Here is a 26023-nt window from a genome sequence, read left to right as displayed (position 1 = left end):
AAAGAGCAGTGCATGCAAGCCCCAGGAATTTCACTGGACTGGAAGAAAGAATGGATGAAAATCCAACATACAAGAATTCAAAGACTGTTGGCCAGCTACAAAAAGGGTTTACAAGCAGTGATACTTGCAAAAGTGTGTGCTACTAGGTACTAACCATTCAGGGTGCCCAAACTTTTGTATTGGCCCAATTTACTTTTTTGCTAATTTTAAAATTTAAAAGTTGAAAATAAAATACAATGGAAATGTGCCATCTTAAACTGTATACCTTTCAGAGATCATTTCATCTTTATCTTGCTTAACTGTTCACAATAAAAGTAATTTTGACCAAGGGTGCCCAAACTTTTCCATGCCACTGTATAGCAAATTGCAGTTAAGTCATTTTAGAAATACTTTTTCTTTACATATTTTCATAAAAAAAAATGGAAATAGAAGGTTACATATTAACCTTGTACAAACAGAATAAAAACATACTTACAATTATCCCTGGATAATAACCTCCAACAGTTATATTTTCTGTTCTTGTGGTTGCAGCCAAGCCAATGGTCAATATAAAAAGAGACACCAGAAGCAGGGAGATGGTGAACCACAGAGCAGACCTCTTCCGTTTAGCAAAATGACCTGCAATTAAATTGTACGGACAAATTATAAAATGCTGGATTTCTGCAGAAGATGCTGGGATGTATTCACATTTCTAGCACCATTTACTCATCATACATTTGCAGTCGGACAATAATAAGTTATGTTGCAGCTTCTTAATGACTGAAATGAGTGCAGCATCTGGTATAAAGGATATGACTGTTCAGAAATTTCTATATTAAAAAAAGGATTTTTAAAACCTAAATAAAAAGATAATAAAGGAAGACAGGAAGACCCCAGTATGCCTAAATATTTGCGTTTTTGCACATACCTATTACAAATTAGATTTTGCTTTCAATACTTCAGAGCACAGCAGTCTATAAGTCTGTGTATGAAAGGCAGCCATAGTCAATGAAATTCAGATGTAAGCCCAATATTATCAGTTCCTTATTTCAGTCCAGATGCCAGATATGGTTTCCAGTATTCCAAATTATACATAGAAAAATATTTTGAACAGTCAATAACACAATATGTAGAATTAGATTATTTTGTGAGATGTAAAACGTCATGATGATATACATATGTTCTGATATCCTGGAAACTATACCCAGCAGTAGGTGAATATATAGAGCTGGCAAAGCAGCATAAAAATGTATAATTGTAATTCTAACTACCTCATTACAAATGTAATACCCCAAAGTTGTTGTATATGTGTCTGTAAGATGTAGCCTAGCTAATAGCTCCTTTATAAGGTTTGCCTTTGCAGGTGTTGCAAAGGCAAACAAACCATGTGTTGTTGAAGAAAGCTCTAATAATACACACTTGCATTCACTCTGCCATGTAGCTGTATGATAGGGCCAACTCCTGCTGCAGAAAACATTCCCCAAACCATGACCCTTCCGCCACCACATTTCACTGACTTCTTAACACACTTTGGCTTCAGTCTTACCCCAGTTTGTTGACCAACATAATGTTTCCCATCAGACCCAAATAAATTAAACTTGTGTTCATCACTAAAATGGACTGTGGACCATTTCTCTTCTGTCCACACAACATGCTCCTTTTGATTCTTCCTGCTAATCAGAGGTTTGGTCACTGCAGAGTGGGCTTTCAGACCAAATGCTTTTAAAGGTCGTGACACTGTATGACAGATCCTTACACTGTTCAATGTTGAACTGGAGAGCAATTCCAGCTGCAGTGTTGAAACGATTACTCATGGAAATTCTCTGCATTATCCTGTCCTCTCTTGCATTTGTCTTTCGAGGGTGACCAGCCTTCTTGGGGGACTTGAAAGCGTTTGTGATGTTGTATAGAAGCAATATTCTTGAAATCACATACTTGGAATGACCAACTCTTCTTGCTGTGGCTGATAGGGTCACCCCTTTGCCCTTCATCTGGATAACCTGTTGTCAGTGGGTTTCAATCACTTTGGAACGGCACACCATTTTTGCAAAGTCAGTGCAAATTGGAAAGTTAGACTACCAGTTAAATAGGGTTTGTCATATAATTAAGGAAATTAGCACCAGGTGCCAGATTAACACCAATAATTTGCAGGTATCTGAAAGTGTTCTCTAATTTTGATCAGTGTTCTTTTACATTTATCTCATTTACATTATTATTATGTGCTTTTGAAAAAATTCAATACTTGAAATAAGCTTAAAATACTGCTAGTTTATTGCTAGTTTACCTTAACATTTAGGAAATTGTGTGTTGTTCTCTAATTTTGATCTCCAGTGTACATGTCCCAACCTAATTGCAAAGTGCTGTGGAATATGTTGGCGCTATATAAATAAAATATATGATTATTATTATTATTATTATTATTAATAATAATAATAATAATAATAAGAAGAAGAAGCCAGCAATTGTCCACCACACTTAGATTCCTCTGCTCTTTATCAATGGTAGTCCATGACCATTTGTATTCCTGGAAAACACATCACATAAAACATAAACAACAACAGTCTCTGCTCATGTCTCCTGGATGATAGATGATATACTCCCATCTTTTGCGTAGGTACAACCTCGGTCCCACTAGGTTGGTACCCCGGAAGTGAGAGGTCAAGTTCTTTGTAAACAAGGGCCCTTTGACCAACATAACAGCACCCCAAAAGTACATGGGCACAGTCCAACCTCCTTCAACCCAGTTGTGTAATTGGGTTATCCATTCCCCGACCACCCCAACCGTAGTCCTTCAACAAGGACACAGTCCATGATGAGCAAGATTCAGGGTTTGGATGAGACGGAGTCCATAAAGTGACTTGAGAACAAAGTCCATTATGGAGCAGAGTGTGTGAGGGTACTGGGGCAAAGTCCATAGGGGTTTGATAACAAAGTCCATGGGAGAATTAGGGCAGAGTCCATAGCTGATTGGGCAAAGTACAGAACGAAGGGTGTAAAATCCTCTGGCGGCTTAAAGGACCACAACCCAACAGGGTAATTTGCAACATGTGCAACTAAACTAAGTGAGGGGCACACAATAACTTGCTCAGGGACTTAAGGACTGTCCTTGTCAAGAGTGCAAAATTCCCAATGAGAATTTCCAGGCATCCGACTTCAGTCCTTCAATCCACCTTTGTTACCCATGCTTCACCTCCAACCCATTCAGCTTTTTCACAGCATCTTTCTTGGCCGTAGTTAGGATAGAAATGTTCACCGAATATAGGTTTTCCAGGCACATACCACTCACAGGGACCATCCATCTTCAGGATTGTTACCCGTAGATCATTAGCAAAATAACATCTTTGCTGATATGGGTACCCAAACTCCACTGCCTCCTGTTCCACCAAAACTCGTTGACGAGTTCCAAATTCCCAGATGTAGCCTCGTCTCTGTAGCGGGTTATAACAAAAACCTACCTCTACGGATGCCAGTCTTTGGTACCGCACGGTGGGTGAGATGTCTAGCTTCCCTTCCTCAAAGGTTCTAACCTACTTCTCCTCAGCCTCCAGCAAACTCAGACCTTCGAGGTCACTGACAAGCCATTGGACTCAGACCCTGTAGGTCTCGACTATCAGCAAGGGTGTAGGACAAGGCACTACCTTCGATTCTGTTTCCAGTACGTACACAGGGGTATCCCACAATGGACATTTGGAGCAGGTCCTTACTCCCTCCTTGTTCTTTTAATTTCTCGTGGCCCTCTGAGGAAAAAGAATGGTCCCACTTGCACTCACTGATACTTGCTACTCAGCTATTTTGCAGATCTTCTCTCTGACTTCTCACAAGATGGCACCATCTCCCTCATCCTTCAGCAGTCAGTTGTACGGCTACGACTCTGGGAGGGTGGGGTCTCTTTTGCTTGGCCCTCCCATTTCCTTCAGGTCTCTGCTTGTTACATACTGTCAATCTCCAATGGTCAGACCTTCTCCTTCCACCTCATCCTATATTGGCCGACACTCGTCATCATGGGCTGCCATCTCTGTCAATGGGCGTAGCTTCTCGAGGGTGTCCAGATTTCCATACCCTTCAATTTCTCTAACACCCATGATGGACAGAAATCTCTTTTGGAGCTGTGCCACCATCCACCATCTTAGAGCCTATGCTCAGCGCCATCTTCGACCTTGCCACGGTTACCATCTTCAATGGAGCCCATGCCTTCCCCTCAACACTTAGATCTGCCGACGGCAAGTCTTTATCCTACCAAATATGCCAAGTACAGGGTGTTGTAGCGTGGTAGTCATGGGTGAGGGTTGACTCTGGATGCCACAGCACACTACATGAAATGACTGGTCCTGGCTGGGTGTGTCATGTGGGCTGTGAACCCCTGTAGGATGCATATTGCAGCTAATGTTGGCTGGCCAGGATCAGATGACAACTCGTACTCAGAAGGAGACCAGTAGTTCTGTTCAAACAACACTTTCCTCTACAGTTCATTCTTTGAATCAACTTCCCACTCCAGATAGCGGGCACATACACTGATGAGCAAAAGGTTAACAATATTTTGAACTTTTGACTTTCAGGCTTCATATCTCACCACCCACTACAGCTTTGAATGTGAGACTACCTCCATTTTATAGTCAATCATCTTTGCTATCTCATACATAAATTTGACTTGCACCTATTTAGCATATGATTAGTTATGCAGATTCTTATGTTTCTACATTGTTACTGTTGGCTCCTGTTTTTTGCTCCTGGGTTTCTTCCTGTATAATACAAATTACAATCTCTGCTCACATTCCATAATAGCTCAGTATGTTATTACTTTTATTCTTAAGCAAAAAATCACTGGTTCAAATCAAGGTGCAGCCATGAAGTAGATTTTTCATGAAAGGAGAATCAGCATCATCGAGCTCGTCGATAGTGGTGTCTCGACCAAAAAAATTGCCAAACTCCATCATGTAAGTGCCATGTCAGTGAGCCAAATACAAAAAGTCTGTTCATCATTTCAAAAGCCCAGATGTGGATGTCCAGGCAAAATTTGGGAGTCAACAAGTTGACTCATCACAAGATCTATCAGTTCTGGCGTGGCAAACATGGCAAAGGAGGTGGTTCGTATGCTTAGTAATAGTGAGATAATAGACATCCATGCAAGCACCATGCAATGCATTTTACACATGTCTAGAATGGTGGTGAGAAAAGAGGAAAAGAAGCCTTGACTTTAATTGCATCATAAGAAGAGTCGACTCGAGTTTGCAAGAAAGTACGAAAAATGGACAGTAGAAGATTGGAAATGGGTGATTTAGAGCAATGACACAAAAGTCAATACACTAGGCTCTGATGAGTACAAATGGGTCTGGAATAGTGATGGGTGAACCCAAACTGTAAAGTGCATGGCGTTTTGATGCATTTTGTTGCCAGGAGATGCAGATTTGGTACAGGAATTTGGTGTATAAATTTAAGCACCAAATTTGCATCTCCTGGCATAAAAAAAAAATGCAAATTAGGTGTGGTTTGCCAGGAGATGTAGATTTGGGGCAGAAATGTCTGTACCAGATTTTTCCACCAAATTTGCATCTCCTTGCAGAAAATTGCACTGAAACGACATCCAATCGTGTTTTTTGTGCGGTTTTCATGCAGATTTGGTGCTGGACTTTATACACCAAATTCCTGCACAAATTCTGCATCTCTTGGCAAAACAAAAGCAGTTTTCTGTCAGGTGATACAAGAGTCATTGAGTTCAATGAGTTCACCTGAGGTGAGTTTACCTGCAATCATAGCTGGGGTACCTTGGGAATCTCCAGCTGTATCTCAAGTAAACTCAGTGATGTCACCGCTCACAGCTGCGGCTCAGTCAGTGTCTGTCATGTTTCAGTCATGTTTTCTAATGTGTCCCTCGTGCTGCAGTATGCAGCATAGCCGGCTTTGTTGTGAGACGTCAAGGTGCGGATTTCATCGCACCTGGGTGTTTTGGGGTTAATAAATTGGAGAAAGAAGGTGTTTTTAATAAAGGATTTTTCTCTGTGTTTTGTGTTAATTTATTTTTCTTTTAGGTTAGTAATTAGGGGTCTAACCATTACTAATCCAGAGTTTAGTGGCAGCTTTGATATTTAACAAATCACAGCTGTCACTAACCCCTCATATCACCCTGATTGCCACTGCACCAGGGAGATCGGGAGAAGCTGGGTAAAGTGCGATGCGATAATTGGGCGGCTGTGGGCTACTATTTTTAGTTTGGTGGGCCATAAGAACCATGGGCCTCCCCAGCCTGAGAATATTAGCTCCCACCTGTCAGTTTTACCTTGGCTGGGTATCAAAATTAGGGGGGACCGCATGTTTTTTTTTAATTTATTTAAATAATAAAAAAAAAAAATCTGCGTGGGGTCCCTCCTATTTTGATACACGCGCACAGCTGGGAGCTGCAGCCTGTAACTGCTTTATCTGCCCTGGGTATCTATACACAGGGAACTTTGCAATTTTTTTCAAATGTATTTATTTATTTTTAGACTCCATTCGGGGACCCAAACAGCTGTGAGGGCAACCAGAGAGGCTGGCATGCCGTCAGTCTGACTGAAGCCAATCACAGATGCCGGCAGAGAGGGTGGGGTAAACAGTGCATATGTATGAGATGTAATGAGTGGACTTGGAAGTAATGTGACAGCTGCGGGAAATCTCAGTAAGTGACAATATTATTCACAGAAGCCAAATATGAGTCAGAAATGCATCCAAACATCTTTCCCATGCTGTTCCCATTCAGTTTCACCACTTTTCCATCCATTTCAGGATTTTTACAGCTTTTCCAGACCAACTTCTAAGGCCCACCTGAAAATGATTCAAGTTTCCCATTGACTTGCATTGGGTTTGTTATTTGTGACGAATAATAGAATCTCAAATAATCCGAACCTGAATATTTCACTATTTGCCCATCTCTACTAATCATATACTAAATAGTTGCAACTCAAATATATGTATGAGATAGCCAGGATAACTGTCTTTAAAATGAAGGTAGTCACAATTTCGAAGCTGTAGTGTATTGTGACATATGGAAATTGAAATGCAAAAGTTCAAAATATTGTTACCCTTTTGCTCACCAGTATACCTGCAAGCATGTAACAGTTTTGCAAAGCATATTCAGACATAGTCTAAGTTCCCCCTGAGTTGCTTCAGATCCTACTGGTTCTGTGATTTCTAGCACAACCCAGCACAGCATTACAACACAGTTTCTGACGGTCATCTTTTCATCCCGCAGTCCCATGTCCAGTCTCCTTAAGGGTCCATTCATGACCAGAGTAAAGCTCAGTACTCCCAGAGATCTATAGGGAAACTGCTCGGGTTGATTACATTCACACGCCAGTTAAGATCATCCGAGTACTTTGATGGTTAAGGAGCCTGGCCATTAGAGATCTGTCCTCCAGCTCTTATTGTCTGGATCATTCTCTCGTTCAATATGGTTCACACTCCGTGTCTCTATCAGCACTGAAGGTTCACGCAATCCTGCCTTCTGTCTCCTCTCCTGTTTCCTTGTTGCCACAAACCACCCACTGTATGCAACCTATATGACTGACCAACTATACATCCGTCACTTTCGCTCACTAGGTCTTCTCTAACTCTTCCTGTATGAACTATCACTTTCCTTTTTACCTGACCCCTCCCATGACGGGCTAGTTCAAACACTTAACTGTTGCTTACCCTACAGTCCGACAACTTCCTAAACAAGTGTTATTGCTATTCATTACCACATACATTACTTACTATACTCATTATACATCACATTGTCAACTCTATATATCACAAGTTACATTCTAGATTACATAAGCAAACATCACAAATAGTGATGAGCGAGCATGCTCGGTCCTGCTTGTTGCTCAATAGAACATTAGGGTGCTTGATCGAATAATGATCAATTCCGAGTATTGCGTGGCGCTGGAGTGCTCGGATTACAGTGAAACAGCTCCTTCAATGATTGGAGCCGCCGCACTGAGGCTGAGGATTTCCCCAGTGCAAGGACTCCTAGGTCAGCTGATCTCTTTTAGAGCAGACGTACTGCCAGGTTAGATATATCTTTCTCTCTTACATCTGACTGTCTCTGTTCTGCTACATCTGACTATTTCACTCACATGTAGCAAAGCTGAGACTGTCAGACGTAGCACAGCAGAAACGGTTAAAGAGGCTACATCAGATGTAGCATCTCTGACAGTCTCTGCTCTGCTGCATCTGACAATCTCTGCTTTACATCTCTGACCGTCTCATCACTTGTACATCTGAGTGAGAAAGTCAGATGTAGCAGATCAGAGACAGATGAAGCATCTCTGACCGTCTCAACTATGCTACATATGAGTAAGACGGTCACGTCATAGATGTAGCATCTCTGAGCATCTCTGCTCTGCTATTTCTGACAGTCTAAGGTCTGCTACATCTGAGTGAGATGGTCAAATGTAGCAGAGCAGAGACAGATGAAGTATCTCTGATTGTTTCTGCTCTCATACAGCTGATCATCTCAGCTCTGCAACGTCTGAGTCAAGCAGTCAGATGTAGCATTTCTGACCGTCTCTGATCTGCTACATCTGACCATCTTTGCTCTGCTACATCTGTCCTTCTCAGTTTTGTTACATCTGAGTGTGAGTCAGATGTTGCAGAACAAAGATTCAAGGGTCGTTTCTGACCGTCTCTGCTCTGCTACATAAACTTTCTCTATCAGATGAAACAGAGCTGACATGGTCAGATGTAGAAGAGTAGAGATCTGTCTGCTCTGCTACATCTGACCTCACTCACATGTAGCAGGGCTAAAGGCCACTTTACACGCTACAACATCGCTCAAGCGATCTCGTTGGGGTCACGGAATTTGTGACGCACATCCGGACTTTAGCGATGTCGTTGCGTGTGACACCTATGAGCGATTTTTCATCGTTGCAAAAACGTGCAAAATCGCTAATCGGTGACATGTCCCCCTATTCCCAATTATCTTTGCTGCTGCAGGTACGATGTTGTTCATCGTTCCTGCGGCAGCACACATCGCTAAGTGTAACACCGCAGGATGAGGAACCTCACCTTACCTGCGGCCGCCGGCAATGCGGAAGGAAGGAGGTGGGTGGGATGTTTCGCCCACTCATCTCTGCCCCTCCGCTTCTATTGGGCGTCCGCTTAGTGACGTCGCTGTGACGCCGAACGAACCGCCCCCTTAGAAAGGAGGCGGTTCGCCGGTCACAGTGACGTCGCTAGGCAGGTAAGTAGTGTGATGTGTCTGAGCGATGTTGTGCGCCACGGGCAGCGATTTGCCCGTGTCGCACAACCGATGAGGGCGGTTACGCACGCTAGCGATATCGGTAACGATATCGCAGTGTGTAAAGTGGCCTTAAGATGAGCAGAGATGGTCAGAGACATTACATCAGATAAATTCATTACGTTGTTTTATCTATTTTTGTGTTGTTTTAAGTAAGAATTATTTATGACACCTTTTATTATAACAATATTGAATTAAAGGGAAGATGGCTACAACTTCATTTGACTTCAGAACCTAATTTTCTTTTAAAACTTCTGTATTATTCAATGGTCCATATGGATATCAGTGGGAAGGACAGCTGTGCTTCAGGTCCATGTTATGCTTTTAGTATAACCCAACAAGGTTAGCAGTGAACCTTGAGAGGGGATCACTAAATAGTTCCCTTACCTTATCCAAAGGGGTTGCATTAGTAAATGTATGTTCTATTTTTTTATGCATGGAGCTTGTGAAAAAAGACCTTTTTAATATTAAACTACATAAAGAAACTAAATGCAAATATATACAAAAATTCCAAAGTTTGGAACCAAAATGTAACATTATGATGATCTCTGTTCACTAACATTTTTAGGCCGGACTCCCACTAGTGAGTGACTCGGCGAGTCTCGCATCGGTATCACCCAAAATGGCAGCACACTATCTGGACAGGAGCGTTTCAGCTGCATAGAAATACATGGAGCAGCTCCGCTCCTGTCAGGAGAGTGTGCGGCTGATCCGGGAGATGCGATCCAATCGTGCGAACCATACGTTCGTGTGAGCGCACCCTTATGGTCAAAATCAAATCACATCTTTTCTAAAACCAGGACACATTATAACTCCATTTAAGTTTAAAACTTTTCTAACCCAAAGTGTTTCAGTGATTATAATAATTATCAATAATTATAGCAGGAATAATTATCTTGGGAACTTAGAAAAAAGTTATTTGGCAACATATGTTTTTATCTGTATTAAAGGCACAAAAAAAAATAGGTGCAGTCACAGGAAAAAGTTTTGTAATGTGCTTGCTCAATAGGACATTATTAAAATCATTTATGTCCATCTAAATCTTTTATTTTGTAATGAAAATGCACCCTACTCTCCCTCACCCACCTTTCATGGAAAGCCTGATTCTGAGCTGGCTTCCCGACTGATTTTCCTTAATTAGTAAGCAGAGAACTCTAAGGCTATGTTCACACAGTGCATTTTTTGTAAGTTTTTGACGCGTTTTACCGCATTTTTCCCAATGCGTTTTTAAAGTCAAATCCATTGACAGGAAGGGCTCGAAAATGCTGGAAAAGCACAAAAAGAATTGACATACTGCATCTTGGGTGCTTCTTGAAAAACGCAGCCAAGATGCAGCCAACAAAGATGCACAGCAAAATAGAAATGTCATAGACTTTGCTGGGAGAAGGAAATGCATGCATTTTAGTGCATGTTTGTGACCTCAAAAATGCACCAAAAATGCACCAAAAGATGCCCTGTGTGAACATAGCCTTAAATCGCTCTGCTCAGCTACAAAATACTATCTTTCCTCTCTCTGAACACATCTATTTGATTAGTGCAGGAAGGAAACAAGAAGGAGAATATTCAGTTCATGACTAAAGGTACGCATCACCCGGCGTGGCCGCACACTCTCTGGACAGGAGCGGGTCAGCTGCAGAGAAATACATGCAGCCAACCCGCTTCTGTCCGCGCCGGGTGATGCGAGACTCGCGCGAGTCATACACTTGTGTGAGCGTACCCTAAGAATGTTTATGGCTAATACGCGCCAGTTGAATGTTTAGGTGGCGCATTATGTTAGAGAATACAAAGATTGTAGTATGAATTTTGAAAGGAAATAAAGATGTAAGATGTCATCAAAGACAGAAGGAAAGACCGAGCAGAACTTCTAGCTAATAATTACTATGCTTCTTCACCTGTCACGGTGGGCAGACTATGCACTCCTTAGTATGGATCTGCAACTGGCGGTGCAACTTCAAAGATCAAACACATAACGATCAGAGCAAAAACAGCAGAATGGAAGGCACTCACCAGTTTTTCTTGCAGAAAAAGTCCTTCCTAATATGCCGTTTCTTATGTAAAGAATAAACAAGACTTTTTCTGCAAGAAAAACTGGTGAGTGCCTTCCATTCTACTGTTTTTGCTAAAGATGTAAGATGTTTCAACTCACCATAAGGGTTCTCTCACATCTCCGTATATAAAATTGCTAAGATTCTCAGGCAGAAAAGTTGGCAAGTGTCATGTCATTTTTTTCCTCGCCTAGCATCTGTATGCAATAGATTTTTAACATCATCTTATACATAGAGTTATTATAGTATGTAAAAGATGATTTTATAAACACATTGCATACAGACGGCATACATATGTCCATGTGACAACCGTTTTTTTCTCTCGCACCTATTGAGTTGCATTGGTGAGTCTTGGCCATCTGACGAGGCCATGCGCAGCATACTTTTTTTTTTTCTCCTCAGCCTGATTCCAGCTGAGGGAAAATTTGCACATGAACATGGACTCATTGTTTAACTTTGCTGCAAGTGCAATTAGATTTTTTTATTGGGTTGCATTAGCAGATTTTAAACGCAGATGTGTGAGAACCCCAATAAACACATGCACATTAGACTGCATTGCAATCAGCATTTACTTTTATTTTTATATTTTTTTCACAATGTGGAGATTTATGAACACTGCATGTGTACTATAAATACAGTATATATAGATCAAAAGACTTCCCAGTCTTCCCAGTTAATGGCAATAACTAGAGTTGAGCGCGGTTCGTGGTTCGAGGTTCTCCAGTTCGCGGCTCGAGTGATTTTGGGGGCTGTTCTAGATCGAACTAGAACTCGAGCTTTTTTGCAAAAGCTCGATAGTTCTAGATACGTTCGAGAACGGTTCTAGCAGCATAAAACCCAGCTAATTCCTAGCTGGCTTTCCGCTGTAATAGTGTAAGTCACTCTGTGACTCACACTATTATGACATTTCAGTGTATAGTGTGCGGGAACAGCGCATTCAGATCACTGCTGTTTGGATAATGGCGATCGCCATTTTTTTTTTTTTTTCCTTGTCTTCCTTCCCTAATTGCGCGCGTGTAGTGAGGAGGGCCAGCATGTCAGCCAATCCCAGACACACACACACAGCTAAGTGGACTTTTAGCCAGAGAAGCAACGGCATGTGTGATAGGATGTCCATGTCACATGTCCCTGCATTATAAAAACGGACATTTTCCTCCAGCACGCCATTATCTGCCTTCTGCGTCCTTGGTGTCAGACATGACTGGCGCAGCTCCTATCGCCGATACAGCTGTATACGCTCCATACACAGCACTGGACAGCATAGGGATAGCACTTTCTATCAGTCCTTTTAAGGGCTCATACGGGCAGGGTCAGAGCCATAGGTGACAGGTCCTGAAAACAGAGTTTAACAGCTACACAAGATGACAGCGTCTGTGTAGCTAAGGTCAGGGATTTCCTCGCTGCATTTCCCCATTAGGAGGGATAGAAAGGCAGGCTTCCTTTCCTCTACCCAGAGACCCACAACCCTGCCACTGTACCCTCCTGCCCTTTGCACACTCCAACTCATTGTTACTAAGCCATTATACTAGCAAACACTGAGTGAACTTAGTGGCATCCTAAACGTGGCTATTGGACTTCTGTATAGTCCCAGTAGTGCACAGATATTTGCAGCACGTCTGCCTGCATTGCACACTCAAACTCATTGTAGCTAAGCCATTATACTAGCAAACACTGAGTGAACTTAGTGGCATCCTAAACGTGGCTATTGGACTTCTGTATAGTCCCAGTAGTGCACAGAAATTTGCAGCACGTCTGCCTGGATTGCACACTCAAACTCATTGTTACTAAGCCATTATACTAGCAAACACTGAGTGAACTTAGTGGCATCCTAAACGTGGCTTATTGGACTTCTGTATAGTCCCAGTAGTGCAAAGATATTTGCAGCACGTCTGCCTGCATTGCACACTCAAACTCATTATAACTAAGCCATTATACTAGCAAACACTGAGTGAACCTAGTGGCATCCTAAACGTGGCTATTGGACTTCTGTATAGTCCCACTAGTGCAAAGATATTTGCAGCACGTCTGCCTGCATTGCACACTCAAACTCATTGTTACTAAGCCATTATACTAGCAAACACTGAGTGAACCTTGTGGCATCCTAAACGTGGCTATTGGACTTCTGTATAGTCCCAGTAGTGCAAAGATATTTGCAGCACGTCTGCCTGCGTTGCACACTCAAACTCATTGTTACTAAGCCATTATATTAGCAAACACTGAGTGAACCTAGTGGCATCCTAAACGTGGCTATTGGACTTCTGTATAGTCCCACTAGTGCAAAGATATTTGCAGCACGTCTGCCTGCATTGCACACTCAAACTCATTGTTACTAAGCCATTATACTAGCAAACACTGAGTGAACCTAGTGGCATCCTAAACGTGGCTATTGGACTTCTGTATAGTCCCACTAGTGCAAAGATATTTGCAGCACGTCTGCCTGCATTGCACACTCAAACTCATTGTAGCTAAGCCATTATACTAGCAAACACTGAGTGAACCTAGTGGCATCCTAAACGTGGCTATTGGACTTCTGTATAGTCCCAGTAGTGCACAGATATTTGCAGCACGTCTGCCTGCATTGCACACTCAAACTCATTGTTACTAAGCCATTATACTAGCAAACACTGAGTGAACTTAGTGGCATCCTAAACGTGGCTATTGAACTTCTGTATAGTCCCAGTAGTGCAAAGATATTTGCAGCACGTCTGCCTGCATTGCACACAAACTCATTGTAGCTAAGCCATTATACTAGCAATTTATGCTGCCAGTTTAAGGGCCGTAGTTGCATTGTCAGGGATATGTATTCTTTATTATTCTGCTGTTAATAAAGCTAGACCACCGCTGCAATCTACACCACCTCTCAATTTTTACTACCACATTTTCAGTACACAATCTTGTCGCAATCAACATGAGTGGCAAAATGACAGATGCTGGTGGAAAGGGGAAGAGGCATGGTGGAAAAGGAAAAAAAGGGTTTGTCCGTGGGGAAGGTGGCAAAGCTCCATTAACATCTGCTGAAGATAGACCATCTACCAGCAAAAGTAAGATGTCTACTACTTACCATGGACAATCCGATGTGCTCCCTTTTTTACGGACACGAACAACAGGAACAAAGGTAGATGATGGCCAAAAAATTAAAATGCTTGAATGAATCTCAAGTGGTCCAACAAGTGCCCTCTCAGCCACTTCAAGTACCGCATCCAAAAAACACCAGTCCTCTGAGTTGTCATCCCAATCAAACTTGCTTTCTCCCATCTCTGAAGTCTCCATCAGCCCTGCACAGTATGGTGGAACTGACATGGCTGAGTCTGCAGAGCTGTTCAGTCACACTATAGCCTGGGAATCAGAGGTCTGCTCCCAAGCTACAGTGAGTACAGACCAGGAAATGGTCTGCAGTGATGCCCAGAACCTTTGTGACTCTGATTCAGGCCGTGAGGACCAAGTTTCTGAGCATAATGTTGACCCTTTGTCACAAACTGTAACGCCTGTGGTTATAGACAATGAGGAACATACTGATGACGATGAGACGCAGATACCAGATTGGGATGACAACTTAAATATTCGGTCAGGGCAAGAAGAGCCTTGGTCTGAGGGTGAGGGGAGTGCAAACACAACAATTGATGATGAAGTTCTAGATCCCACCTACTGTCAACCCCCAGTCAGGCACTCGAGGAGGTCAACAGAGGCGGTGGAGGAGGATGCAACCGACGACGAAGTTACCTTGCGCCTTCCTGGACAGAGTCGGAGCACTGGTAGCACGTCTACAACTCTATCATCAGCCACCACTCTGCCTCTGAGCACTAGTCGGGTGGGCGCAGCAGGTCGCATGCCCTCTAAGCCTTGCCTAGCCTGGTCCTTTTTTGACATAGAAAAAGATCGCCCAAATTATGTGATGTGTAAAATTTGTCATGATTCTGTTAGTAGAGGTCAAAACCTCAGCAGTTTGACAACTTCTTCCATGAATCGTCACATGAATAAATATCATAGGTCCCAGTGGGAAGTTCACCGTGCTGCAATGCGGCCTAGCGGAGCGAACCATCCACGGCCTGCCCCTTCCAGTGCATCCGCGCGCTCTTCATCTTCTAGGACTGTGGGGACAGCTGTCACACCTGGTTTTCCACGCACAACTTCCACCACTGTAACCGCAACAGGCAGTTTGCTTGGTAGGTCGTCAGTTGGTTTGGAAGAGGAAACAAGTGCGTGTGTACAGCTCTCTCAGACATCGATAGCACCAACGTTGGATGAAGGCAACATCATGTCTCCGCCTGCACTTTCCTCACAAAACTGCATTTTTCCAGGGACACCCTACTCAACACCGCCTACACACAGCAGCCAGATCTCTGTCCCTCAGATGTGGTCAAATAAAAGGCCATTTCCTGCGACACATGACAAAGCTAAGAGGTTGACTCTATCCCTCTGTAAGCTGTTGGCTACCGAAATGCTGCCTTTCCGCCTAGTGGACACACAGGATTTTAGAGACCTTATGTCTGTCGCTGTGCCCCAGTACCAGATGCCTAGTCGCCACTACTTCTCTAAGAAAGGTGTGCCCGCGCTACACCAGCATGTCGCACACAACATCACCGCTTCCTTGAGAAACTCTGTGTGTGAACGGGTGCATTTCACCACCGATACTTGGACCAGTAAGCATGGACAGGGACGTTACATGTCGCTGACTGGGCACTGGGTAACTATGGTGATAGATGGTGAAGGGTCTGCTGCACAAGTCTTGCCGTCCCCACGACTTGTGTGTCAATCCTCTGTCTGTCCAAGTTCCGCCACTGCTTCTGCCTCCTCCACCTCATCTGGGTCCTCCACCTCCGCCCCAAGCCTGCCTGGTCAGGCCACCAGCGTTCTCACTGCGCAGAAGGAATCACGCACCCCTCATTACTATGCTGGCAGCAGAGCGCAACGGCATCAGGCGGTCTTTAGCTTGACATGTCTTGGTAATAGGAGTCACACAGCTGAGGAGTTGTGGTCAGCTCTGCGGTCCGAGTTTAATAAATGGTTGTCTCCACTCAACCTGCAGCCTGGTAAGGCCGTGTGCGACAATGCTGCAAACCTGGGTGCGGCCCTTCGCCTGGGCAAGGTGACACACGTGCCTTGTATGGCTCACGTGTTGAACCTTGTTGTCCAGCAATTTTTAACACACTATCCCGGCCTAGATGGCCTTCTGACCAGGGCACGAAAACTGTCTGCTCACTTCCGCCGTTTAACCGCCGCAGCTGAGCGACTTGCATCGCTCCAGAAGTCTTTCGGCCTGCCGGTTCATCGCCTGAAATGCGATGTGCCGACACGCTGGAATTCGACTCTCCACATGTTACAGCGACTGTGGCAGCACCGCCGAGCCCTGGTGCAATACGTCATGACGTATAGCCTGGGCCAACGAGATGCAGAGGTGGGACAGATCACCCTGATAGAGTGGTCTCAGATCAAGGACCTATGAACCCTTCTGCACAGTTTCGACATGGCGACGAATATGTTTAGCGCTGACAATGCCATTATCAGCATGACAATTCCAGTCATTTACATGCTGGAGCACACGCTAAACACTATTCGGAGTCAGGGGGTGGGACAACAGGAAGGGGAGGAACTACAGGAGGATTAATATGTGCAAGAGACAACAACATCACCAAGGTCAAGACGTTCATCATCACCAACGCGGCAGGCATGGGACCATGGGGGACAGGAATCAACAAGGGCGCATGGTAGCAGGCGAAATGTTGAGGAAGGTGCAGGAGAACATGAAGAAATGGAGGACGAACTGTCCATGGACATGGAAGACTCAGCGGATGAGGGAGACCTTGGTCAAATTTCAGTTGAAAGAGGTTGGGGGGAGATGTCAAGGGAAGAAAGAACGGTTAGCACCTCTATGCCACAAACACAGCGTGGACTTGGTCCGCATGGCTGCGCAAGACACATGAGTGCCTTCTTGTTGCAATACCTCCAACATGACCCTCGTATTGTCAAAATTAGAAGTGATGATTACTACTGGCTTGCCACACTATTAGATCCCCGGTACAAGTCCAAATTTTGTGACATAATTCCAACCATAGAAAGGGACGCACGTATGCAGGAGTATCAGCAGAAGCTGTTACTCGATCTTAGCTCGGCTTTTCCACCAAACAACCGTGCAGGTGCAGGGAGTGAATCTCCCAGTTGTAACTTGACAAACATGGGACGGTCTCGTCATCTTTAACAGTCTACCCGTACCAGTAGGACTGTATCTGGTGCTGGTAACAGCAATTTTATGGAATCTTTTCATAATTTTTTTAGACCCTCCTTTGCAAGGCCACCAGAGACAACAAGTCTGACACATAGAGAGGATGATACAGGAGTATCTCCAAATGAACATCGATGCCATGCCTTTGCAAATGGAGCCTTGCTCATTTTGGGCTTCAAATCTAGAAAAATGGCCAGAGCTCTCCAGTTACGCCTTGGAGATTTTGTCGTGTCCAGCTGCCAGCGTTGTCTCTGAACGTGTCTTCAGTGCTGCTGGGTGTGTGCTGACAGATAAGCGCACGCGTCTGTCCAGTGACAATGTGGACAGACTAACGTTCATCAAAATGAACAAGTCATGGATCCACCAGGAATTTACTACCCCTGTGTCATCCTGGGGAGAGTAAATGCTTGTGGATTTGGAATGTGTTTGATGCAAATCTAGCTGTTTTTAAAAATGATCCAAGATGAACAGAGCTGGGATCAGGAAAGACTTTGCTACCTACCCCGGTGTCACATTCAAAAACAGAAGAGTCTTTATATTCACCAAAGTATGAAAATACCCAAAAGACACCGTAATACAAATGTGTAAAACATTTTATTAATTATAAATGCATAGGGTATTACAGGGTATACATAACAATGATTTCAAGAAAACCGGAGTGAGTAAGTGAAGGAAAAGAGGGGAAGAAACCCCACGTGACCCAGGATAGATATCAAATCTCACATAGGACCTGCTGTCATAAATATAATACTGAGGTAACCTCATACCCATATAGGAAAGGCTGACACAATGACCTAGGGTCCACTATCAGGCTAAGCGGTAACCTCGTGCACTTGCATAGGTCCTGCTGTCCAGAATATAATAAGTATAATACTAACAGTGACCTCAGGTCCATGCAAGAAAGGTTGACACAATGACCAATGGTTCACTATCCAGCTAGGCAGTAACCCAGTGCAATTGCAAAGAGGTGCCCAAACAGTAGAAACCACGTCTACCGTCCAACAGGGTATGAGGGCTTACCTAGACACGCAGATCGTCAAGGAGTCCTGGAGTACACGTGGGGACCGACGTCCCAACACGTGTTTCGTCTAGTGCTTCGTCGGGGGACGATGAATAAAAGTGCGTGAAGTAAGGTTTAAAAAGGGGGCCTGATTGTCATGAGCACGCCTCTATTCCCCACGTGTCCTGGAGTGACTAACCGCTACGGAACGCGCCGCGGCTCAGTATCGGCAGTCAGGAACCGGCGGAAGTAAAAACTTCCGGTGACGTCACCATATTGTACTTCCGGTTCCTCGCCGCAGCGAACGTTGCCACGGACGCGGATGCAAATCAGGAGGCGGGTATCACTACAGTACTACGTAAGATATACCTCCCATCTATACAATGGCCAATCCAGCTCCGTCAGTCCAATCAAACGCAATATAGTTTCAAAGTATATACATATACTATGCATCATTAGATGTATTAAGTGTCCACTAGTGGCACTTATTGAAAAAATGGAAGGATAGGAAGAATGAAAGAGGACATTAAAAGGACAGAGGAGCAGACGTCTGCAAGAATATATAATGTATAGACATAGATATAGATATGTACATAACAGTTTCAGCATAAACACAATTATAAACAATCCATGTCTATTTCCTCCATCACTCCAGAGCCTCCCAAGTTCATTTGTTGAAAGCATGTAGGCCTCCATTTCTTCCAAAACAGGTTGAATCAGAAAACTGATGACAGAGCCTGAATAGGGAGGGGGGAGAGGGGGGGGGTTTGTTGTGGGGCCAGGCCGAGGGATGTTTTTCTGACAGAAAGAAGGTCCCATTAAACTAAACAAGAAATGAAAAGCACACTGTTAAAAGAGTCATAGGATAACCAAATACATACAGCATGAAAAAATACTATTATATACAAAAGGACACGCAGCTTTCAATCCTTTGTTGTGTCTTCATGGTGGATAAGACCACCATAAAGACCAACAATCAAGATAAATTTGATCCATTTAGAAAGAGTTTTTCCCTCTTTCAATAGGATTCACTGAAGACACCATATTTCAAGGGTTAGAACAGTCTAAAACAATGAGGATCCACTAATTATAAAAATGGGGCAAACGAGAGCCGTTCATTTAGCCCGTGTGGTGCCTGAGTGCCCAAAACAAAAATCCAGCGGCACTCTACCTGTGCCAGCCGTTTTTTGAGGTCACCCCCCTGAATTCCAAGATGTACCCTATCGATGCCCCGGACTTGCAGGGATGTAGGGTCACACTTGTGAACCTCCCTAAAGTGTCTGGGTATCGTTTTTAGGGATTCGGGGTTGGTGACCTCTTTGGCCACCAGAATATCACGCACATGCTCCCTAGTGCGGATTCGGAGCTCGCGGGAGGTCAATCCGACATATATCTTGTTACAGCCACACGTGGCGTAATAAATTACGCCAGATGTGCTGCAAGAGATATATGCCCGAATAGAAAACTCCCTCTTTCCATCCGCTGAACAGAAGGTCGTGGCCCGAATGATGTTCTGGCAGCCGCGACAACTACCACACGGGTAGCAACCGACACGTTGGGGACCACATCCAAAAAGGGGGGTTCTCTTGACGACATAGTGACTATGCACCAATGCATCTCTGAGACTCCTGCCCCTCCTTGCTGTCATCAGAGGGCGTTCAGGCAAATATCCCCGAAGGGAGGGCTCAGTTTGAAGAATGGCCCAATGTTTGTTTAATACGCCTCTGATTTGTTCCCACTGACGACAATAGGTGGAAATGAATCTCGCCACAGGGCTAGATGTTGGCTTTAACGTTACATTCCCAGACAGGAGCTGATCCCGCTGGAAGTGTTTAGCACGCTGGTATCCCTTTTTGATGGATCTCCTACTATAGCCCCTTTTCATGAACCTCTCCCTCATATCACCTGATTCAGATTCAAAACCATCATCTGAGGCGCACAGCCTGCGTAAGCGCAGAAACTGGCCTGTCGGAATAGCGTTCACCGTTGACCTGGGGTGACCTGAGGTAGCATGGAGGAGGGAATTAACCGAGGTAGTTTTCCGAAAGATGGTAGTGGATACTGCCCCGTTAGGTTCCACCGAGACTCGAATATCCAAAAATTCAATGGTCCTTGGTCCGACCTGATGGGTCAAGTAGATGTTATAGCTGTTGGAGTTGAGACGACGCACAAAATCCTCCAGCTCAGAGCCGGTTCCCCCCCAGACGACCAGAATGTCGTCAATATAGCGCAGCCAGCACTGCGCATGGGAGCTCGCCGGCACGCCGTCCCCGAAAACCTCCCTCTCCCAGAAGCCGAGAAAGAGGTTTGCGTAAGACGGTGCGCAGGCCGCCCCCATCGCAGTGCCGCGCCGCTGGAGGAAGAACCGGTCCCGAAACACAAAGAAGTTGTGCGTCAATACAAACTCCAACAGCTCCATAATAAGAGCGGACAAGGACCCATCGAGGCTGCTCGAATCTAAATAGAATTGTACGGCGGCAAGACCATCTCGGTGGCTAATGCTGGAATATAAGGCCTCAACATCCATTGTTACCAAAATGGCCTCCTCCTCCAAGATAAGACCCTCCAGTCTCCTCAAGACGTCAGCAGTGTCTCTAACATGGGAGGGCAACGTCTCCACCAAGGGATGCAAGTAGTGTTCAATGAATTTACATGTGACGTCACAAAGCCCTCCCATGCCAGAGACAATGGGACGCCCAGGAGGTGTCTTGGGGTTTTTGTGAATCTTGGGGAGGAGGTAAAAAGTTGGAACCACAGGTGTTTTTACTAGGAGGCCCTCATAGATTTTTTTAGGGATAATCCCCTCCTCAAATGCCCTCAATAATATCAACTCCAGGTCATTGGTGAAACTGCGTATTGGATTATGATGGAGAGGTTCATATGCCTCACGATCCCTCAGTTGACGCCATGCCTCCCTCTCATATAACTCTACTGGCCAAATCACCACATTCCCGCCCTTGTCAGCAGGTTTAATAACTACCCCATCCAACGATTCAATCTCCTGCAGTGCCACCTGTTGTTGTCTAGTAAGATTATTTTTACCCCCTCTCCGTGGGAGTTGCTGAATATCTTTTGACACTAACTCGCAGAAAATCTGAATCGGGGGGCATAAAGACAAGGGCGGAAACGTGGCAGACCTTGGCATGGTATGGCGTGGAAAATTACCTGGTTGGTGGTGGGCGGACTCCTCCTCCAGCTCCTCAAGCGCAGCTATAGCCTCCTGTTCACGGATGGAAGTACTAGGTTCTGTAGCTTTCTTGGAATGTAATTTGTGTAGTACCAACTTCCGCAAGAACAAATGGAGGTCTTTGATCACTGAAAAGAGATTGAAGTTAGTTTGGGGCACAAAGGACAACCCCAACTTCAACACCTCCATCTGCGTAGGGGTGAGGACATATTTGGATAAATTAATTCCCTCCAAACTTCCATCACCTCCTTTTTTCTGAGCCAGGGGAGGAGCTAGCCGTCCACCACCCACCGCCAAGGTCTGTTTATTCCGAGCATTAGTTGCTCTTGTGTTAGGTCTTACATTCCTGATGTTTTCAGATGCAGTATCTTCCTCTAATGAAGACATGGATGAGGTAGAGATTGATATGGACGAGGCCTGATGTTTTTTCTTCTTAGGGAAGGAAGTCCCTCGCCAGCGGAAAACTTGACCATTTTTGTAGTCTGTAACGTCACGTTGATATTTTTTCGTCTTAGTATTCAGGATCTCCTTTTCCCACTTAGAGAACTCCTTGTCAAGTAAATCATTGTATTTAGACAGTTCATCAGGGGTGAGTTCAGAGTTAAGATTGGCCTGAGCGTCCGCAATTTCACTCTCCAGATCACTGATGGATTTTTCATTCAGCTCGATCAGGAGCTGCATGAAAATCCTGGAGCAATTGGACGCGGCCTCCTCCCACTTTGTTTTAACCGTCTCATCTGAGACAACAAAAGAGGGGAAAACCCTGACTCTTAATCCCCTGGGAACTAATCCCCTGTCTATGTATCTTTTCATGAAAGCCCCGTCATCCTGGGGACGGTTAAGTATGGCGTATTTTTGAATGTGCTTGATGCAAATCTAGCTGTGAAGGGTACAATTAGGGCACAAGTGCTGCCACTGAATGGGTGGTTTTGTGTGGGGCACAATTGTTGGAAAAAAAGGGAGACTCCGCTTGGAGTAACCCTTGCTTGCTGTGTTTTTTAAAAGGAGCCAAGATGAACAAGTCATGGTTCAGCAAAGACTTTGCTACCTAACCCGGGGTCATCCTGGGGACGGTTAAGTATGGCGTATTTTAGAATGTGCTTGATGCAAATCTAGCTGTGAAGGGTACAACTAGGGCACAAGTGCTGCCACTGAATGGGTGGGTGTGTGTGGGGCACAATGTTTGGAAAAAAAGGGAGACTCCGCTTGGAGTAACCCTTGCTTGCTGTGTTTTTTAAAAGGAGCCAAGATGAACAAGTCATGGTTCAGCAAAGACTTTGCTACCTAACCCGGGGTCATCCTGGGGACGGTTAAGTGTGGCGTATTTTTGAATGTGCTTGATGCAAATCTAGCTGTGAAGGGTACAACTAGGGCACAAGTGCTGCCACTGAAGGGAGTGTCTGTGTGGCCCAATTTTTGGAAAAAAGGGAGACTCCGCTTGGAGTCACCTTGCGGTGTTTTACATGATTTTAGAAGGGCATGCCATGCCTATATCTGTGTCTCCTCCTCTTTTCCTTGTCCTGCTCTTTTGTTTTCGAATGAGTATATGTCCTTGTCACTTTCCCATGTGTTTCTGTTGTGAGTTGTTTGTCACCTTTTGGACACCTTTGAGGGTGTTTTCTATGTGTTTTTATGTGTTTGTGATTGCCTGCCATTGTTTCCTATGCAGTTCGAGTTCGGTTCGTTGAACGTTCGACGAACCGAACTCGAACGGGAGCTCCGTTCGGCGAACCGACCTCGAGCCGAACCGCGACCGGTTCGCTCATCTCTAGCAATAACCTGCTGAGAAAGACAGAGTGAACACTCAAATTATTAAAAAAATATCATTTTTATTTAATGCATACATAATAAGTAGTGATGAGCGAGTACTAAAAAGCTCAGGTGCTCGAGGCTCGGGCCGAGCATCCCAAGATACTCGTGTACTCGGCCCGAGCACCGAGCCCAATGTTATCCTATGGGAGACCCGAGTATTTTTCTGAAATGACCCTCGGCAGCATGTAGAAACCCTAAAAATGTCACAAAAGTCTCAGAAGAGTGCTCAAATGACATGGCAACAGCATGGGGAAGACCCCTTGAAGCATTTATCACTCAAAAGTCACAGCTGTGAACAATTTTGTCCGAGTTTTACGCCATTTTTACGGACTCACCAGAAAACCTTCCAAAATGACACCAAAATGAATTTTCATGGCGGAAATGTTAAGGGCACATACCCAATAGTGAGATAGAGCTGGTGTATGTTACTTTTTGAGATTAATATATGAAAGATTTTACGTAAAACATTGTGTGGCACTCCGATGTCCAAAACGCACGTTTTGTGCTTTTTACTAGCGATGTCGGTCATTTTTTTTTTTCATTCTATCTCCCGTCGGTCGGTCTCGTTCTGTCTGTCTCTCTCTGTCTTGTCTGTTCCTCTCTCACAGTCTGTCGGTCAGTCTCCCCCCTCTCTCTTACTTACCGTTCCCCGATCACTGCCGCGGCGCTGCACAGCTGTTCACTAAACTCCGGCGGCTTTTCCTCTTTTGAAAAAGCCGGCCGCTCATTAAACAATCTCGTATTCCCTGCTTTCCTGCTTTTCGGCGCCTATGATTGGTTGCAGTGAGACACGCCCCCACGCTGAGTGACAGGTGTCTCACTGCACCCAAACACAGCAGCTGGTGGGTGTGTGTATACTGTGCAGTGAAATAAATAATTAAATAATTAAAAAAAACGGCGTGCGGTCCCCCCAATTTTAATACCAGCCAGATAAAGCCATACGGCTGAAGGCTGGTATTCTCAGGATGGGGAGCTCCACGTTATGGGGAGCTCCCCAGCCTAACAATATCAGTCAGCAGCCGCCCAGAATTGCCGCATACATTATATGCGACAGTTCTGGGACTGTACCCGGCTCTTCCCGATTTACCCTAGTGCGTTGGCAAATTGGGGTAATAAGGAGTTAATGGCAGCCCATAGCTGCCACTAAATCCTAGATTAATCATGTCAGGCGTCTCCCCGAGATTCCTTCCATGATTAATCTGTAAATTACAGTTAAAAAACACACACACACGAAAAATCCTTTATTAGAAATAAAAAACACTAACAAAGTCCCTCATCACCAATTTATTAACCCCGACAAACCCTCCATGTCCGGCGTACTCCACAGTCCTCCAGCGTCGCATCCAGCTGTGCTGCATGAAGGTGACAGGAGCTGCAGAATACACGGCCGCTCCTGTCAGCTTCACACAGCAACTGAAGACAGCCGCGCGATCAGCTGAGCTGTCACTGAGGTTACCTGGATCCAGCGGTGGATGCAGCGGTGGCCGCGGGTAACCTCAGTGACAGCTCAGCTGATCGCGCTACTCACCGCCGCTCCGGTCAGCTCCATGCAGCAACTGAGGTGAGTATAGCGATCAGCTGAGCTGTCACTGAGGTTACCTGGATCCAGCGGTGGATGCAGCGGTGGCTGCGGGTAACCTCAGTGACAGATCAGCTGATCGCGCTACTCACCGCCGCACCGGTCAGCTCCATGCAGCAACTGAGGTGAGTAGCGCGATCAGCTGAGCTGTCACTGAGGTTAATCGCGGCCACCGCTGGATCCAGCGGTGGCCGTGAGTTACCTGACTGACAGCAGCTGATCGCGCTACTCACCTCAGTTGCTGTGTGAAGCTGACCGGAGCGGCGGTGTATTCTGCTGCTCCTGTCACCTCCATGCAGCAGAGCTGGACGCGACGCTGGAGGTCCGTGGATTACGCCGGACATGGAGGGCTTTGTCGGGGTTAATAAATTGGTGATGAGGGACTTTGTTATTGTTTTTTATTTCTAATAAAGGATTTTTCGGGTGTGTGTGTTTTTTAACTGTAATTTACAGATTAATCATGGAAGGAATCTCGGGGAGACGCCTGACATGATTAATCTAGGATTTAGTGGCAGCTATGGGCTGCCATTAACTCCTTATTACCCCAATTTGCCAACGCACTAGGGTCGCCGCTGGCCTGCACTCGGTAACGCTCGGGTCCGGCGCTGCTGCGATGGCTGCTCGGTCGCTCGAGCGGTGGTCCGGATCCGGGGACTCGAGCGGCGCTCCTCGCCCGTGAGTGAAAGGGGGTAATTTGGCTTGGGGATTTGGTCCGTGACGCCACCCACGGGTTGTGCTGAGGTTGGGCACCACCGCTGCTAGTGACAGGGATCCCGGGAGTGATGGTAGGGAGCAGCTGGGATGTTGTTTCCCCCCTCCGTGGGTAGGGGTTGGTGGTCCCAGGGCCCGGTGAGGTGACGGGGAGGCAGGGTTGGCAAGGTGCAGGGTCGCCTGGACTGCGCAGCGCGGTGCCGGACGGCACGGTAGTACTCACTCAGCCACAAATGT

General features: G+C 45.2%; 1 protein-coding gene across 1 annotated transcript in view; it reads right to left on the bottom strand.

The window, feature by feature from the left end:
- Positions 1-26023, bottom strand: part of TMEM255B (transmembrane protein 255B) — a 124623-nt gene that overhangs the window by 81996 nt on the left and 16604 nt on the right. Inside the window, exon 2 of the mRNA XM_075334253.1 lies at positions 476-618. Coding sequence (XP_075190368.1) covers positions 476-618 — 143 coding nt within the window. The remainder of the gene's footprint in view (positions 1-475; positions 619-26023) is intronic.

The sequence above is a fragment of the Anomaloglossus baeobatrachus genome, chromosome 2, assembly GCF_048569485.1.
Source record: "Anomaloglossus baeobatrachus isolate aAnoBae1 chromosome 2, aAnoBae1.hap1, whole genome shotgun sequence".
NCBI classification, from domain to species: domain Eukaryota; kingdom Metazoa; phylum Chordata; class Amphibia; order Anura; family Aromobatidae; genus Anomaloglossus; species Anomaloglossus baeobatrachus.
The sequence above is the reverse complement of the archived record's forward strand: the minus strand, read 5'-3'. Positions and strand labels throughout refer to the sequence as shown.